Consider the following 18945-nt stretch of genomic DNA (forward strand, 5'->3'; position numbering starts at 1 on the left):
GCCAGATATAAGATTGTTGGTTGACAGTTTCTTCTTTGAGCACTTTGAATATATTGACCCACTGTCTTCTGGCTTCCAAAGTTTCTGATGAGAAATCTGGTGATAATCTTATTGATAATCAGTTGCTTGTGTGTGATCAGTTGCTTCTCTCTCATTGCTTTCAATATTTTTGTGTCTTTTGAAAATTTGATTATATCTCAGTGTTTGTCTCTTTGAGTTCATCTTGGAGTTTGTTGAGCTTCTTGGATGTTTATATTCATAGTTTTCATCAAATTTAGGACATTTTCAGCATAATTTCTTCAAATAGTCTCTCAACTCTTTTTTCTCTCTCTTCTCTAGTACTCATGATACATACGTTGGTCCACTTGATGATGCCCCACAGGTCCTAAAAGAAATCTGTTTGATTTTCTTCAGTCTTTTTCTTTCTTCCTCAGACTTGATAATATCTTCAAGTTCACTGATTATTTCTTCTGTCTACTAAAATCTGCCTTTGAATCCTTTTAGTGAATTTTTCATTTCAATTATTGTACTTTTCAGCTTGTTTGTTTCTTTTTAGGTTTTCTGTTTCTTTATTGATATTTTCATTTATTCATCCATTGTTTTCTTCACTTCCTACACATCTTCCTTAGTTCTTTGAGCATCCTTAATAAAACAGTTGTTTTAAAGTCTTTGGTATATCTGCCATTAGCTCTTTTACAGGGACAGTTTCTGCTGATTTTTTCCCCCTTTGGATGGACCATACCTTCCAGTTTCTTTGTATGTCTTGTGATTTTTTGTTGAATGCTGGACATTTGAATCTAAAAATATGGTAACTTTGGAAATCAGGTTCTCACTCTTCCCAGGATTTGCTATTTTTGTTATTTTAGTTTATTATTTTTTGTTTTTGATTGTTGTAGGCTGTCTTTGTGCCAAGGATTAGCCTGAGCTGCAAACTTAAGGACTTCTCAGGTCTTTTCTGAGCGTTTTCCTGGGCATGCAGAGTCATTTTCTAAGTTTCATTGTCTATCCATTTGGTCTTTGATGTCCTAGTCTTTAATATCTGACTCCCAAAAGGGGAAAAAGAAAAAATGAATAGGGAAAGAAAAGGGTACCAGTCCTTCAAATCCCCTGAAAGTCACTTCAGGTAGAGGGGGAAGGGCTTGCAACAATGGGGGAGGTGATGTAACAATGGCTGCCTGCCTCTTTCTGTGGTCAGAAGCAGCAAACAGATTTCTGATATTTGAAGGATCCAGTGTCCTTTTTGTCACCTCCCCCTTCTCCTTACCCACTCTGCAAGATGTGTACAAGCTGCTCAAGGAACATTGCAAGCTGCCTGCCGCGTGGCTAGGAGTGAGAGCTGGATAGCTGCTACTGTGCTAAGGAATGAAATGGATGAAAATTATATGCAGTTTACCTTCCAAGTCCCCCTCTGGAAGTTGCAAGCCTTCAATCGACTCCAGAGTTCCAAAATAGTTACATGTTGGACAGATTCTGCCAGCACAGTTGTTGTCTATCTCTGGGCATCTCTAGAGTGACAGAATCCTGGTGATTTCTACTCTGCAATATTCTGCCATCCTCCTGCCCTCATCACACACGCACACTTTTTTTTTTTAAAGGAATTTATTTGTTAGAGCAGTTTTAGTTCACAACAAAATGGAAAAGAAGGTACACATATTTCCCGTGTACCCTCTGCCCACACACATGCATAGCCTTCCCCATTATCATCACTCACCAAATGATCCACTTGTCACAAAGGATGAACCTACACTGACACATCATAATCACTTGCTGACACATCATAATCACTCGAAGTCCATGGTTTACCTTGGGTTTCACTCTTGGTGGTGTACGTATTTGGACAAATGTATAGTGACGTATATCCATTATTATAATATACAAAGTACTTTCACTGTCCTAAAAATCCTCTGTGCTCCACCTAATCATCCCTCCCTGCCCCCAGCCCTTGGTAACCACTGATCTTTTTACTATCTCAGTAGTTTTGCCTTTTCCAGAATGGTAAATTGTAATCATACACAACGTGTAGACTTTTGAGATTGGCTTCTTTCACTTAGTAATATGCATTTAAGTTTTTCTTTTTCATGGCTTAATAGCTCATTTCTTTTTAGTGCTGAATAATATACTACATTGTCTGGATGTACCACCATCTGTTTATCCATTCACCCTCTGAAAGACATCTTGGTTGCTTCCAAGTTTTGGCAATTATGAATAAAGCTGCTCTAAACATCCGTGTGCAGGTTTTTGTATGGACATAAGTTTTAAGCTCATTTGGGTGAATACCAAGGAGTACTGGATCATATGTTTAGTTTTATAAGAAACACCAAACTGTCTTCCAAAGTGGCTGTACTATTTTGCATTCCCACTAGCAATGAATGAGAGTTTCTGTGGCTCCACATCCTTGGCAGCCTTTGGTGTTGTCAGAGTTCCAGATTTTGGCCATTCTAATTGGTATATTGTGGTATGTCATTGTTGCCATAATTTCTATTTCTTTGATAACATATGGTGTGGATCTTCTTTTCATATCCTTATTTGCCATCTGTATAGGTTTTTTTTTTTTTTTTTTTACTTTTTTTTTTACTTTTTTTTGGTGGAGGGGAGGGAGGTAATTAGGTTTATTTTATTTTTTAGAGGAGGTACAGTGGATTGAACCCAGGACCTCATGCGTGCTAAGCGTGCACTCTACCATTTGATCTATACCCTCCCCTCCTCTGTATATGTTCTTTGGTAAGATTTCTTTTAATGTCTTGGGCCTATTTTTTTAATAGAGTTGTTTGTTTCCTTACTGTTTAGTTTTAAGAGTTCTTTATGTATTCTGGATAGCAGTCCTTTATCAAATGTGTCTTTTGCAAATATTTTCTCCCAGTCTGTGGCTTGTCTTCTGATTCTCTTGATATTGTCTTTTGTAGGGCAGAAGTTTTTAATTTTAATGAAGTCTAGCTTATCAGTTATTTTTTTCATGGATTCTGTCTTTGGTATTTTCTCTAAAAAGGCATCACCATAGCCAGGGTCATCTAAGATTCCTCCTATGTTATCTCCTATGAGTTTTATAGTTTTTCATGTACATTTAGGTCCTCCCCGGTATCTTCTTATTCTTTCCTGACTGGCCCTGTTCCAGACGCCTGCCAAGGGGCAGTATAGGTGCTCCATCCTTGCCACAGCTCTTTACTTCCATGTATTTTTTCTCTCAACTAGTTCCATCATCTGCCTGCTGTAGACCCTCTTCTCAGAGCAGTAGAGGTAAACAAGTAAATAAAGACTAAGAACTAATGCTCTGATTACAGCTTTATGCAACTGCTTCTTGGGGTCATCTTCCTATTAGTATTTTTAGCATTTGGTTGAAATGACATAAATTCTGGCTTACTAATGGGATCCTTCTTTAATGATGGTATAAACTACAAGCAAACTAATAGAACCAGCTCAGCAATGTTAAGCAAGTCTTTTTAAGAGATTTCAAATCTTCTGGACTCTGGGGTGGGCCTAGGCCCCTCTTTAAAGAAGCTGCTAAGTGAAACATGTCTGGCTAATTACACAGCAACTCACAGGACTGTTAGTTTGGCAGTTACTAACTTGAGAGTATTTGCATTGGTTTACTGCATAGTTAGCATTCAGTCTTTAGGTCTCTTTTCCATTTTTGACTTTCACACACACGGCTCTCTACACCAGGACATGTCTCTGAGAGACAAGCTACAAAGCTGCCAAGGAGGACTTCCTTTTGCTGCTCCTATGAGCTGCAGTGCCAATTCCTGCTGCTTGGAAAGGACCTGAATAAGCATCCTCCTTTGTGACAGGAGATGCCTTGGATGATACTGTGGCTTTCTTAGACATTCCCAAGTTTGGAGGTTTTGATTTGCTGTTGCTGTAAAGCCGCTTTCCCTGACCCTGTCTTTTTCTCGTAGCTTGATACGGCAGCCACAAGGGTCCACGCGGTCATCCCTGCCCCATGGCTGAAGGAGCAGGTGTGTTTTCTTTTGAAGCTTATGCTGCAGCAGTGCAGGACCCAGTATGAGCTGGGGAAGCTTTTACAGCTGTTTGTGGGAATAGAGCATCTCTTCTCTGATGGTAAGACAATTCTTACAGTCAAGTGACTGTTAAGAAGTTAGCTTATTAATCTTGAAAATAGTTTAGAAGATCATTCAGGAAATTAAAATGCATATGATATGTAACATTACATTTACAGCCCAGAATGGGGTGTGAGAAGGTTACAGGAAACTTCAATCATGGTTAAAGCATTTAAGACATCACACAACAGGACAAAACACAAGTAATACAACTGTCTGCTCAGTCTAAGCAAATAGCCACGTTTACCCCTGGCATTACCCTGTCACTCTCATTCTTTTCTCTGACAGGTAACCCTAACGTATCATCATTGCTCAAGATCACAAACCTGTTTTCAGAACTGCCTAATTCCTTTTTAAAGTTTCAGAGACAAATTGTGCCTATTTTTTGCAGATTCCTACAGACGTGGGCAGTCTGTAAGCTTGCTGCTGATTGAGCAGGATTGCTTTACCCTCTTTTCTACTCGTTTGATAATTTCAAATTTTTGTTGAGTGATAATGTTATTCTTTTACTGTAGATTCTGGCATTTTCACTACCAGGGTTATTTTATCACATTAAAACTCACAGATGTTCAGCTGGAGAGCTCAAATTTGCACAGAGCAGTGACAGAGTGCTGGGCTCTGTGCCAGTTTTATAGGCTGTGGGCTGATGACTAGAAGGAAAGGGGGCTGTTTCCAAAATGTAGTGTATATAAGCTGGTACTGGTCAGTTACCATGTAAAGCAAACAGTAGATCCTCTTAATGTAAAATGTTTTCATTGATCTGTGGTAACTTTAATTTTTTTCAGAAATAAATTTCATGTTTTCTTGCTAGAATTACTCTATCCTTAAATTACAGATTGTCTACATTGTTAACCATTACTATAATGCTTTTATTCATATAATTAAATTATTTTATTTTTATGGAATATTTGTATGTATATACTGTATACGTGCTTAGAGAAAATACATGTTTTTTTTTAAACCTATGTTTTATATGGTGCCAGCAAAGAAATCTAGCATGCCCATACTGGTGTTACTGTGCTGAGTGTCTCACTGTCCTTGGAAATACCGGAATCAGATCACAGCCCAGCAGGTGGCATTGGGAGCAGACTTCTAGAGAATGTTTTCCACGCCCCCCCTTTGTGGTCGGGCACACGTAGGCCCCACACGTACTATTTGAGAGTAGGAGCAAACCCAGCCACATAAATTGTTGGCAGAGAATTCCTAATGTTACTGAGAATAAGAATTCCTTGAAGAGACAAATACTGTGTAATTCCACTTATATGAACATACATAACAAAACAGAAACAGACTTAGATCCCGAGAGCGAACTGGCTGGTGGCCGCAGGGCGAGGCAGGGGCAGGCAAAATAAGTGAAGGGGATTAAGAGGTACTGACTCCAGTTATACAGTAAGTCAGTCGTGGGGATGTAATGTACAGCATAGAGAGTATAGTCAGTAAAATTGTAATGACTTTGTATGGTGACAGATGGTAACTAGACATATGGTGATCATTTTGAAATGTATAAGAATATTGAATCACTATGTTATACACCTGAAACTAATATAATACCCTAAGTCAATTATACTTCAAATTTAAAAAAAGAATTTCCTGGGGACATCAGGAAATGCTCAGCTAGGTCTCCCTGGGTTTAGTTAGACAGGTGTCTGGCGGAGTAAGAGCTCCTCCATTCTGAATACCAGGTGCCGTGTTAGAGCTTTGGCTCTTGACCAGCTGCAAGTTTCAGCTGTCCTATAGGTTCTGTGTCTTGATCCACACCAAGCCTGCGTTGAGTGAACGATTGTACAAATTTGTTCAAGGTAGGAGAATAATCTGGGAAAAGATAGAACTAACCTGAATGAATGGCTAAGTCTTCCAAAGGTTAATTGAGTTGCTCCTCCGTGGTAGGCCATCAACGTCCGCCCTGTATATAAAGCCAGACACGTAGGCAGAGTCCTTGTGCTCATCTCTGATCTGTCAATTTTTACTCTATAAGAGCCTTTGGCTTCCTCTGCTAGCCAACTAGAGTAGAAAAATACGTTTTTGTTTCCCTTTAGCCACATTATTATGTTAAACCTACATAGTCTCCCATGATATTTAGTTACCCTGTAACGGTATTTTACTGATTATATGTTTATATCTGCTGCTCTTTGGCGCAGGTCCAGATGTAAAGAAGCTGTGTGTCCTTAGCCAGATTTTGAAGGATACATCCATAGACATTAATCGTGTAATTATTACCAGCTACAGCCTTGAGAATTTTCAGCATGAATGTAGATCAATTTTGGAAAAACTGGAGACAGAAGGACAGTTTGCTTTGGCCAGGAGGGTAGCAGAACTCGCCGAACTACCTGTGGACAACTTGGTTATTGAAGAGGTATCATCAGTCTTTTAAGTTATTTAAAATCTTAGCTTTTTGACTCAGTATTAAACTGAGAATCAAATGAGATATGTGATTTAATAGAGAGATGAGGCTTTTTCACTTCTCACACACACATTACTTTCAGAAATGGATGAGCCTAGAATGCCCGTTTTTGAAAAGTGTTTGCTTTAAATATAAGGTTAACTTGTAGGACATGCTACAACTATTTTACTTGAAATAGAATCAAATATAAGGGGGCTTCGTCTTGAACCTCGTTCAATTAGATGAATTTAGAATTGTTTTTCATACCTTAACTTTTCCAGATAACATGTCCAGGATCATCTGTAACCAAGTCCCATGTTCTCTGACTTGATTTGGGTTTTAACAAGCATGATACACTTAGGGAGCATTAGCATCTATGGTACTTCTTTATCCAAGAAAGGCTAAAATTTGCTTTGTTAAATTTCACAGATAACACAGGAAATGCAGACCTTAAAACACGTTGACCAGTGGTCCCTGAAACAAGCAAGAATTGACTTCTGGAAAAAATGTCATGAGAATTTTAAGAAAAATTGCATTTCAAGCAAAGCAGCATCTTCCTTTTTCTCAGCCCAGGCTCTGAAGGCACGTGAGTGCCCCACTGAGGAGGGATGGAGCTGCGCTGAGGAGCGCCATCTGCTGCTCACCCTGACGGGACACTGGCTTGCCCAGGAGGACCTGGTGCCGCTGGAGGAGCTGGAGGAGCTGGAGAAGCAGATCTGGCTCTGCCGCATCACCCAGCACACCCTCAGGGGAAACCAGCAGGAAATAGAGCCCAGGTGTTCTCAACAGATGTCAACTAGTGGTGAACTTACCTTTGATAGTTTAGCCAGAGAGTTTTCATTTTCTAAGTTGGCTGCTCTGAACACATCAAAATACTTAGAACTTAATGGCCTTCCTTCCAAAGACAATTGTGAGAACAGACTAGATTGGAAGGAGCAAGAGTCCCTAAACTTTTTGATTGGGCGCCTGCTGGATGATGGCTGTGTGCATGAAGCAAGTAGAGTGTGCCGCTATTTTCATTTCTACAACCAGGATGTCGCCGTGGTACTGCACTGCAGAGCACTGGCTTCAGGGGAGGCTAGTGTGGATGACCTGCACCCAGAGATCCATGCCCTCCTGCGAAGTGCTGAGCTGCCTGAGGAGGAAGAACCTGGCTTTCCTCTCAGGAAAGTCCAAAGCAGTAAGTGAAGGAGATCAGACTGCCCTGAGTCCTGTGAGGTGCTGTTGGCGTTCTCTCCAGGAAGAAAGGGGGAAATAGAACTGCCTCTGTCCACAGATATGACTGCCTCCATAGAAAATCCCAAGGAATCTATAAGAAAATTCCTAGGATAAGCGAGTTTAGTGAGGTCACAGGATTCATCAGGTTAACATTAAAAAAAATCAGTCATATTATATGTGATCAATGTACAATTGGAAACATGATTATTTGTATAGAATAAATTTCAGTGAACTAGTGACAAGTCAGATAGATCCCCTCTAATTTTGCTGCATAGCTAGTTAAAAGACATAGGTGCTTCTACTTCAGCGACTAGCTAATTACCTAGTTCATGGATTGCCCTTAACTTAGTGTAACTTGTGTACCAAAAGGGCAAAACTAACATCGTGCATTTTCCTGAGTGCTTGCCTCTAGGGCCAGCTTACTGCCCTCTTGGGATTAGAGCACCTGATCTGAAAAGAAGGTCCCTCTCTGAGTTTTGGCTCTTGCTGGCTGCAGACTCTCCCACCACAGCCAAGGGGTTGCTCAGGAGCCAGGACCAGAGAGAATGGGCAGTAGGACTTTCTTTTCTGCTCCTTGAGCCTGTGCCAGGGGACGTGTCCTGGAGCCCGCTCTCTCTCTGTGAGCCTTAGTGCTTGGTTCTGGGTTTCAGGTGGCATTGCATTCAGTCTGGACTTTACTAGATGAGAAGAAATGGTGACGTAGGTCATCAGTCCCCCTGCTTCTTGTTTACTTTTCAGAATCGTCGCATAGCGCTGCGTGCACTGTGTCCAGGTTTTATATTGAGTTCAGTGGGTGAGACCTAGAACTGGAAACCCCAGTGAAAGATTTTAAGGAGGGGAATAACATGATCTGAGTTGCTTTTTATTTTTTTTTCTTTAAAGCATATTTTTTAAGGAGTTATATCTTAAATGCAAAAGTATTACATGCTTAATGTAACAAACCACACAGTATAGAAGTGCATAAAGTAATAAATGAAAGTTATTTACCCATTCAACACCACCCCCACCAGATTCCCCAGAATAACACCTTTTACTTGCTTGGTGTGCATTATTTTCTATGTGTGGCTTTGCACATGCGCACACACACACAATATTTATTTATTTTCTATGAAAATGCAATTATTTTTTTCTACATTTTTTCCTGTCAGTACACATAGATTGATCTAATTGTTTTAATGGATGCAAAGTATTCCACGGTAGGAATGTACTATGATTTTTTTGAAACAATGATTTACTGATACTACACATTTAAATTTTTTTCAATTTTGTTCTTGCTATTGGAAACAATGCTATATAAATAATTCTTTTCTACTTTTATTCCCTAAAAGAAACCCTTTATCTAATTAAGAAAGTTTTGTTTTAGGCTAAGAGTTTTTTTAAAAATCAGAATGGATTTGAAGTTTACTATGCCTTTAAGATATCGATCCAGATGATCCTGCAAAGACTGGAAGATTGAGTTGGGGGAGAGGGGAGGCTGGCAGCAGGAGACAGTAAAGGCCTATTAGATGCAGGCATAAAGGTTGGAACTAAGGCAGTGATCGAGAGGTGTTCTGGAGGTAGAGTCAGGTAGGCCTGGTGACTTATTGGACATAAGGGGAAGTTGGGAGGGATGGAGTGTTGGGGAGAGCCTAGCAGGCATCATGGGTGACGATCTCTAGAGTGTTCAGTTAGGTGGCTTTGAGTCCTTTGTAGCCCATGAGGCCTTTGGAAGTATCTCAGGCTGGGAAATCCTGGAAGAAGGCAATGAAAGACGTTTAAGTGGGTATGAGCCCTGTCAGAAGTGGTCCCAGACCCAGGGGGAGTCACTGGGGTGCAGTGAGGGAAGCTGTGAGCCAAGATATAGAGTCATGGGGGGCTGGGGAGAGGTCTTAACTTACTAGCTTCGAGCCTCCCTCCAACCTCAATTTGCTTCCAGCATCAAGTTTGGATAGTCAGTCATTTGTGATGCTGCCCCCCATTGATGAAGTGGTGTCTAATCTGGAAACTCTGACAAGCAGATGCCTCCATGGGAAGAATTATTGCCGGCAGGTCCTCTGTCTGTATGAACTTGCCAAGGTACGTGCCAAAGGGTGGGGTCTCTACAGGAAGTTTCCTCTGAGAGGGAGGGAAGTGGGACTTTGGAGATAGATTTTGGACGTTGCCTTCAGATTATAGTCATGACCTGGGAGTGGAGCTCTTCTCAGGTTGTTGGTCCCGGTAAATCCATCCCTGAGGAATAGCCAGGAGTCTGTCAGGCCAAGGGCCAGGGCAGTTTGAGTTCTGGCTGCGGCTCACCCAGCCAGAAGCTAGGGCAGGACTAGCTTCTTCTCACTTCTCTCGGCCCCTATTCTTGATCTGTAAATGACTTGATGAGGGTCCCCTCCAGCCCTAAAATATCTTAGGTTTCCCATATGGCACTTTCGATGTGGAAAAGAGCCCAAAATAAGTTTTAAAATGAAATTAACTGGAATGTAATGACTATAAAGACACGCGCCAGAGCAGTCAGGAATCGTTTGTGGCTTTGTGCTGACTGAGGGAGAGCAGGAGTCGACTCCCAGGGTGGTGGGCGAGCACGAGGGAGGGCAACCCGAGCATCAACAGCCCCACCTTGCACGAGCCTCGGAGGCTTCTTTGGAAATTAAGGGTTTCCCGCTGCCATGGGAACAGTGAAGAAGGGGCTCTGCCTTTTACTCGATTTTCTCAGGTTTCATAACATTTGAAATGCTCAGTGTTCAATGAGAGATTAACCTGATGCTTTCTGAAGACAAGCCTTTCTCTTGCTAGGATTCAGCTCATTGGCGAAGCAGTAAAAAGGGCTAGAAAACAATGTGTGCTTCTTCTTAGGTTCCTGCTCAGGGTGAGGGATCTTTAAGCTCAGAAAACAATGGTGCCTGTCCACATCAGATTTCAGGAAGGGCTGTCTTCTGCTGGCTTTTTCCTGGCTCTTTATGATGGCTTGGATTGGCTTTGCCTTCCTCTCAGGAGCTGGGCTGTTCCTACACAGATGTCGCCGCTCAGGATGGCGAGGCCATGCTCCGGGCAATCTTGGCTTCTCAGCAGCCCGACCGATGCAGGCGAGCCCAAGCCTTCATCAGCACCCAGGGCCTCGAGCCAGACACAGTGGCTGAACTAGTGGCTGAAGAGGTGACCCGGGAGCTGCTGACCCCATCAGAGGGAACAGGTGCCCTATCCTCCAGATCTCCCCAGCCTTTCAGATCACATTCTCAAGTTCCCAGCATCAAGGATTTGACGTTATGCTCATACACATACATCTTGTATGTTGGTCCTTTCAAGTTGCCAGATTGTACTTGGAAGAGGAAAACACATTGTTCTTGTTACTTTTTGTGTATTGTTTTATGATTATATTTAGAGTAGCTGTGCCTTTCTCTGAGCTGATGAACTCCTGCTGCCTGTTAGACGGCAGCTTAGCCCAGGTATGTGAGCCCAGCAAGAGGAGAGCTGCCCGGGAGCTCCTTCGGCGTAGCCTCCTGGTGCCGGGCCTGGGCAGAGGGGGCCCCTGGCCTGGGGTGCTTCTGTTTCTCCCACCTCTCTCAAGGTGAGATAGCACCTTTCTCCACATCTTTCTGTACAGGACATAAGCTGATGTTCACTCCAGCAGAGGAAAGCCAGACGTTTCTTCAGCTGACCGCTTTGTGTCAAGACCGCACCTTGGTAGGCATGAAGTTGCTGGATAAGATTTCCTCTGTTCCCCACGGAGAATTGTCTTGCAGTAAGTTCTTGGCCATTTTCTGACATGTTTCGGGCTCAAGCAGGTCTCCAAGAAGTCTGGGATTAAGTCTTTTCACAACTCGGTTTGGATCCTTGTTCCTTCTCTGGATCCCTGCTCCTCCTAGATTGTTTCTAGGTTCTCAGTAGAAAGCCGTAGTTCGCTGAAGCAGATTAGAGCCTGCTCACTCTTTAGTGTCTAGTTCAGCGTACACGGTAGCATGTGTTCCTCTCATCTTTTTCCATGCAAGTCTGTAGGTTTTTATTTTTCAAAAATGGCCTTGTACTGCAGATACTGTTTATAATTATGAATATGCTGCCAGTATCTTTTCATGACATTGAATATTCTTCTATATCATTTTTAATGGTTACACAGTATTTCTCTTATATGTAATTTTAAAAAGTATACACTATTGTAGGACCTTTAGATTGCTTCCGATTTTATGCTGTTTTAAACACTGTGACAGACATGCTTATAGGCAAATATATGTGCCCATCCATGATTATTTCCCTAAGATAAATTCCTGATTCAGTAGTATGCCCATTTTTAAAACTTTATATATATATATTACCAAATTTTACCTCAGGGAAAAAAAATTCACTTCTCACTCCCTCTTAAGCAGTGTGTGAAAATATCATTTCCTGGAACCCGTTATACTCTGCAAATTCAATAGATGCAAAAAAGGCATTTTACTAATACTTAGTGAACAAAAATGAGGATTTTTAAGGGGTTGAACAGTTTTATTTTTCAAACAGCCTTCTGCCTCTTAGTCTGGTTCAGCAGTGTCTACTGAGCACCAGCTGTGTGCCGGGTACTCTAAAACCAGGGACACGGTGAGCAAGCTAAGCAGTAGCCCGGGTGTAATACACAGCGAGAACCAGACTGATAGGGTCGAGGAGTGTTTGGGGAGGAAATGTGCAAACCAAGGCCTGAAGGAGTAGTGGTCAGTAGGTTTGGAGAGGGCCCCACAGGTACAGAGGCCCAGAGGGCACCGCATGTATTAAGGCTGAGAACCGTTTTTCTATCTTCCAACACTGCAAATATTTTTCCATTTTGCCTTTTAGTTGTGCTCACAGTGATTGTATGTAATAGTTTTAAATTTCTATGTAGTCAGATCTTAATCTAGAAAGCCAGGAGAAGTACAGAGCATCAAATAGCACTTGATCCGGCCCTAAGACTCTCCACTGATAGAGAATGCCCTCGGACCCGTGTTGGCAGGTACTTCATCAGTTCGTCTGCAGAAAGTTTCTCCATCATTAGAAAGCAAGGGTTACTTGTTCTTTTGGGGGCCTTTTGCAAATGTGGTCACTATATGTGGACTGTCTTTGAGAAGGGAGTTAATCCCTGTGCCGTCACTGAGAGAATAATTGAATTCATCGGGGGGCTGTCCCAGAGCTAGAGCTGGTGAGGTCAGGGATCTGAGAGCCCTGGTGGGAGAGCCCTCTCCAGACAGGCCCTGACTGTACCAGGCCCCTTCACCCTCCTGCTGGGCACAAAGCTAGTAGGTGGCCGGGGTTGACAGTCCTGTCTCACCAGTGCCCAACCTACCCAGCCACAGAGCTGCTGATCCTGGCTCATCACTGCTTCACACTGACGTGCCACATGGAGGGCATCATCCGAGTCCTGCAGGCCGCCCGGCTGCTCACAGACAACCACTTGGCCCCCAATGAGGAGTACGGGCTGGTGGTACGTCACCCCCTCACCCCAACCCCTCATTCTGAGGAAACCTTTGATAGAGCAGATGGGCTGGAGACCAGTTCAGAGCTGACGTGGTCTTAGAGAATTTGCCCATCTGGATACCACTGCCTATTTGGTAGCTGGCTGGGCAGCTCAACCCTCTGCTCTAGGTTGACTTGTCAGAGTCAGAGATTGCTCCAAAGTAGCAGAAGTCAGGAGGAACCCTGCTGTTCCAGGACTGTCATACCCCCTTGCTGGGGCAGTTAGCTTTTCTAAAGGGCTAAGACAGCAGTCTTTCCTCCCAAAACAAGGTTCAGACCTGCTTCTTATATCTGAATTGAAATAAACTGACAACTTAAGCCTCCTGTACCTCCCCAAATTCTCTCGGCTTGAAACTAACCCCACATGGCTGAGCAAGCCACTGGGCGCTGTAATAGGGAGTGGTGGGGGGAGGAAGCGTGCCTGCCCAGGAGGGTGGCACTTCAGCACTTGGTAGTCACGTTTAGAGACAGCAGAGGAGGAAGCAGCCATCGGTGGCCCAGGGATTAGCATTCCTGAATCCTCCAGAGAAGGCCCTCTGTTGGGTACCTGGGATGGGAGGGAGACAGGCAAGGAGGAAAGGAGTGAAGCATGGCAGCATGGCCATTAGCCCTTCACCCCCCTGGAGCTTAGCACTTGAAAGCAACCAAACTGTTGAGGGTAATGGTCTGGCTCAGGGAACTGTGAGTGATGCTGATGCCAACTGCCCTCTCCCATTGCAGGTGCGTCTCCTCACTGGCATTGGAAGGTACAATGAGATGACATACATATTTGATTTGCTGCATAAAAAGCACTATTTTGAAGTGCTGATGAGGAAGAAGTTGGATCCGGTAGGTGTACAGTAGCGTTGAGCTCCAGTATGACACACAGTACTGACACTCAGGAGTCTCAGGTTTTCTCAGAAATGGTCCCAGTGAGGGTGGACCCCTGGGATATGGAGGGAGAGAATTAGGGACCTCCCTAGGACACATTCTGTAACCAGTTGCTTAAGGTTACAGAGCTCAGACAAGGTCACAATTTATGCTGACATATGCTAAATAATGAAGAAAGTGAGCTCCTGCACCTCCACCTCAGTCTCTGTTGCCTGCCTTACTGTCTCAGGGCTGCTTTGGCAATGGCAGAAACCCTTCCTGAGAGCCATGTGGAAATGGACTGACCAGCTTGTAAGGCTGTATCTGAGGGCTTCTGGACTGGAGAGGTTTCAGGGGACCATGAAGAAGTGTATTGCCAACCCCTGTTCAGAAGGGGATGCCAAGGCGTAGGCCTGGAAAGCTGTGGAGCTGTTTATGATGACAACCAGGAAGGAGGCTGGGAAGCAAAGGCCTGACTTGCCGTCCCTGGGTGCTCGTCTGTCCTTAGCATACTGTGTGACACCAGAGCCTCTGTTTCCAAGTTATCACTGGCTGATTCATTGCTTCAGCCCATTTCACTGTAAAGATTTAAAAACTGAAGTGCACTTTTAGCTTCTGGGAACTTGCGCCTAGCCAAGCAGGATTAAGAGACAAAGCAGAAAAACTCCCCAATCCCGGGCTGGTTTTAGGACAGACCAGTCCGATTATAAGGAGAGAAGCAAGTCCTGGACATAGGACCTTTAGGATTTTTAAAATTGTTTTTTGAGGCATTTTTGTTTCTTCATTTAAACATTCTTTTAATAACTTTGTTTCTAATTACAAAAGTAATGCATATTCAATGTTAAGACACTTGGAAAACAGAACACCACAGAAAAAAAGTCCTGTGTGTCTGGCCACCATCTGGAGACAGCCACTGCTAACAGTTCAGCATAGGCCCTTTCTTTGCACACATACCCACAAATATATATGCATCCACACTTACATGTTTTTAACAAACTTCTACCATGCTGTGCAGATAGGAAATAGCCTGCTTCTCACTAATAATAAGCATGAATATTTCTCAAATCAACATTGGTCTTAATGGCTACATGGTGTTCTCTTAGATCATATTCTGGACACCTGGATTATTTCTAATTGTTTGCTATTAAATATCCTTGTTGCATCCATCTTAGCACCTTTCTCTGCTTTAGGGATCGAATCCTAGAAGTGGAATTGTTAGAATAATGCGTCTGTGCACATTTTTAAGGCTTTTCCCTTCTGACAGGTGTTACCATTCACACTCCTACCAGCAGAAGGATGTGCCCGTTTCCTTATACTCAGGATAGCATAAACGTTTGTATTCATTTTTGCTTATTTTTTCCTTTTCCTTGGGAGTTTTTGAGGAACAGAATCAGAGGACTCCAGCAATCCTGGCTAACTCTCTGGTTGAGACCTTGGTATATCCCTTTCTTTTTTCTGGACAGAGCGGTACCCTCAAGACGGCCCTACTGGACTACATCAAACGCTGCCGCCCCGGGGACAGTGAGAAGCACAACATGATTGCCCTGTGCTTCAGCATGTGCCGGGAGATCGGGGAGAACCATGAGGCAGCCGCCTGCATCCAACTGAAGTTGATTGAGTCTCAGCCCTGGGGTGAGCAGAGGTCACACCAGGACCCCTGGGGCAGTGCTGCTGGCCAGAGAAGGTTCTTAGGGCTGAGGGCAGCAGCCCATGAGACTGACTAATACCCACCTCAGCTTCTGACATTCAGTGGGGCCCCAGCGGGGCAGACAGGAGGTGAAAGGGGCCTTGGAAGGCATCTACCTCTCTTGTGCATCCAGGGGTGTCATCTGTTAGGAACCAACGTGTATGTTGATGCCGTGAAAGCCTGCCTTGATGTTTCAGAGAGAAACGAGCTAGATGGGGTAGTGAATCCTACTCCAGAGTTGTGTGTACTTTTGGCCCAGTAGCCTTTACCTCAGTGAGACATGCCTGCCTCCCTGGGTACATGAGCTGGATGAGCTGGGAGGTTTCTACAGTCTAGCCCATCACTCAGTGGGATGGGAGTGAGTAGCCAGCTTTGGGTGAGTCATGGGTGAGTCAGACACACTAAGCAAGTTTCCTTTACTCTCCTGCAGAGGACAGCCTCAAGGACGGGCATCAGCTGAAGCAGCTGCTGCTGAAGGCCCTGACGCTGATGCTGGATGCAGCAGAGAGTTATGCCAAGGTAACCGTTAGAGTCCTATTCCAGACTGGCCTTGGGGCTTGGTGTCTGCAATAGGAATAACTTAATTTTGTTCTGATGCTGGAGGGTTTACAGAGATGATGGCAACAAAATCTTTACCTGTGCCTACCTCCGCCCTCATCTCTCAGGACTCCTGTGTGCGACAGGCCCTGCACTGTCACCGGCTCACCAAGTTGATAACACTGCAGATTCACTTTCTGAACACTGGCCAGAACACGATGCTCATCAACCTGGGCCGCCACAGGCTGATGGACTGTATCTTGGCCCTTCCTCGGTTCTACCAGGTGAGGAAGAAAAGCTAGCCAGTGCTGCCAGCATCCTCTCTCCTGCTGTCCCTCTCATGGGACTGAGAGGCTGAATAACTTGCCTAAGGTCTCAGGGCTAATGACAGAACAGTCCAGTCTGGCTCTCCTAACTTGGCTGATACACCAAACTGCCTTTTCAGGGTAGTATTTACCAGCGTCCTGTTCAGGCGGTGGCTAGAGAACAGAGACAGTACTGTCTCCTTTCCCCACATTGTTAGGCCAGCAGAGAAACAGACACCTTTGCACTTAGACAGCTGAGGTTCAGGCGAACATCCCTACCGGAGGCCCTGCGAGCGTCTTTTAGATCCAACATTCCTGGAGGGGTCAGCACACTGAGTCAGGACTTCTGGGCCGCTCGTTCTAGCCCTTTAACGAGGAGGGATGGTTACCAGGGAATCAGCCCTTCCAGTGTTCCTCAGAGCTGAGTTAGTGGGAAAAATACTCTTCCTCAGTAGTTCTTTTAACCCTTTGTGAGGAAAACTAAAAACACTGAAGGAAGGTGTTTGGTGTTTAAGAGGAGGGGAGATATCAGACTAACACCAACCCTGATACACGGAGGCTTTTAACATGATTGGTAATGATCACATTCACTCGCATGAGTATACAGTATTCAGTTTTCCAGAACAGTTTGCCTTCAGTTTTTCATCAGATAAACTCTAATGGTGTCCTTCCCCTTCATCCTTTTAAGGCTTCTATTGTGGCTGAGGCCTATGACTTTGTTCCTGATTGGGCTGAAATTCTATACCAACAAGTGATTCTTAAAGGAGACTTTAACTACCTGGAAGAATTTAAGCAACAAAGGTTATTGAGATCCAGTATATTTGAAGAGATTTCAATAAAGTAAGTATTAAAATGCCTCTGCTTTGAGCTGAGGCATGGGCAAGAATTTTATGGCTAAGTATAACATGCCTATAGGTACCCTTCTGCTTGAGGTGGCAAAGAGATGTCAAAGAGATGTCAAGAATCCCCAGGAGGGGATCTTTTTAACAGATTTATGCCAAAAATCCCCAGAAAGAAGGGATCTTTTTAAAAAATTTATGCAGATGAATGAGAGTAGTTGGCTTATAGTGCTCTGTACTTAAAATGGGAAGCCAGCTACTCAGCTTGCCTGAGATGCCAAAAACTAAACATCAGGGTACTGGAGTACTGAATTTATTCTAATTAAGGTGAGCATTCAGATACTCATTTTTAATGAAATAATTTCAATGTTTATCAAATACGTCTAATTAATAATAGTCTGAGATAATTTCCCAGACTCAAGCTCCCTCTCCTTACAGGTTGTGGTATGTGTCAGATGACAGTCCTTGCTCAAGATACAGTATCTTAACCTGTACATTCTTGTATTTCTTTGTCTAGATGTAAACATCATCAGCCTACTGACTTGGTTGTGAAAAATCTGAAGAAGTTATTCACGTATTGTGAAGATGTCTACTTATATTACAAGCTGGCATATGAACACAAATTTTGTGACGTTGTAAATGTGCTTCTGAAGGACCCTCAGACAGGTTGCTGTCTAAAGGATATGCTAGCAGGTTAGATGGATTCAGCTGACATGAATGGTTACTCCCAAGGATACACAAACTGTGTTATCTTGCACTGTAATCAGGTACTGACAGGTGATTGTGACCAAAGAGTAACGCATTGGGGATCTTTGATGTGTGATTGTAAAACCCCAGGAATGACCGTAGCAGTCCTTTGTGAATAGTGGGTAAAGAATGAGAAAATTTCCATAAAGAAATTCCCATTTAAAAATGATGTTCATCTATACCATTTTATATAGATATTGGTATTAAGCTCAAAAGCTCCAGCTTCCTCAGGATAGAGCCTGCTTTAGGAAATGATAACAATATTTAGTAAAGAATACCTGTGCCTGCAGATTCCAGTTTCAAAGGAATTTAATATTATTTACACAGTTAAGGAACAGATGATACATTTCCATTTGTTAGAAACTGATCTCTATAGTAAAATAGATTTTTTAATTCAGTGTATGTCATTATTACTGCTAAGGGAATCTTAGCCCTTTTCTGCCTTAAAACAATCTGTATTGGCTGTAATTATTGCTGTGTAGTCACTGCTTTCTGTTAATTCCTCAAATCATTTAGATGGTCCTATCTTCCACTTGGCGGTCTACAGAGCTTTGATTGATGCTCCTAGTTCCTAGATAAGAGAAATTTGAAATATTTTTTGCTCTGTCCCCACTTTTGAGTCTGTGATGGTTTCAAAAAGACTCCAACCACAGATATGGTTAAACTGCTTAAGAGAAAATATATAGTAGAGAAGAATCACCCAGTCCATGCTTACAGCCATAACCTGAGTTATAAGCTCAATTACTCCAAATAAATAATAGTTCTTCTAGGTACTTAATTAGGCCTTAGTATCTAAACAACCAAATTTCCCCCAAATAAATAAGAGAAAGGCAGCTCTATGCCTTTGTTGCTCTAGGGTGACACTATTAAGAACCTGACAGATCATTTCTGTTTTAAAGCTACA

The 18945-nt window shown here is 43.2% G+C and overlaps 1 protein-coding gene across 1 annotated transcript in view; it reads left to right on the top strand.

Moving 5' to 3' along the window:
• SPG11 (SPG11 vesicle trafficking associated, spatacsin) overlaps positions 1–18438 on the top strand; it is a 75813-nt gene extending 57375 nt beyond the window's left edge. The window contains exons 28-40 of the mRNA XM_031453159.2: positions 3894–4056; positions 6194–6408; positions 6865–7615; positions 9569–9708; positions 10615–10813; positions 11225–11362; positions 12912–13045; positions 13798–13905; positions 15390–15558; positions 16044–16132; positions 16279–16434; positions 17144–17295; positions 17812–18438. Coding sequence (XP_031309019.2) covers positions 3894–4056; positions 6194–6408; positions 6865–7615; positions 9569–9708; positions 10615–10813; positions 11225–11362; positions 12912–13045; positions 13798–13905; positions 15390–15558; positions 16044–16132; positions 16279–16434; positions 17144–17295; positions 17812–17992 — 2595 coding nt within the window. The 3' untranslated portion in view covers positions 17993–18438. The remainder of the gene's footprint in view (positions 1–3893; positions 4057–6193; positions 6409–6864; positions 7616–9568; positions 9709–10614; positions 10814–11224; positions 11363–12911; positions 13046–13797; positions 13906–15389; positions 15559–16043; positions 16133–16278; positions 16435–17143; positions 17296–17811) is intronic.
• Positions 18439–18945: the final 507 nt, after the last annotated feature.

Source organism: Camelus dromedarius, chromosome 5 (assembly GCF_036321535.1).
Source record: "Camelus dromedarius isolate mCamDro1 chromosome 5, mCamDro1.pat, whole genome shotgun sequence".
Lineage (NCBI taxonomy): Eukaryota > Metazoa > Chordata > Mammalia > Artiodactyla > Camelidae > Camelus > Camelus dromedarius.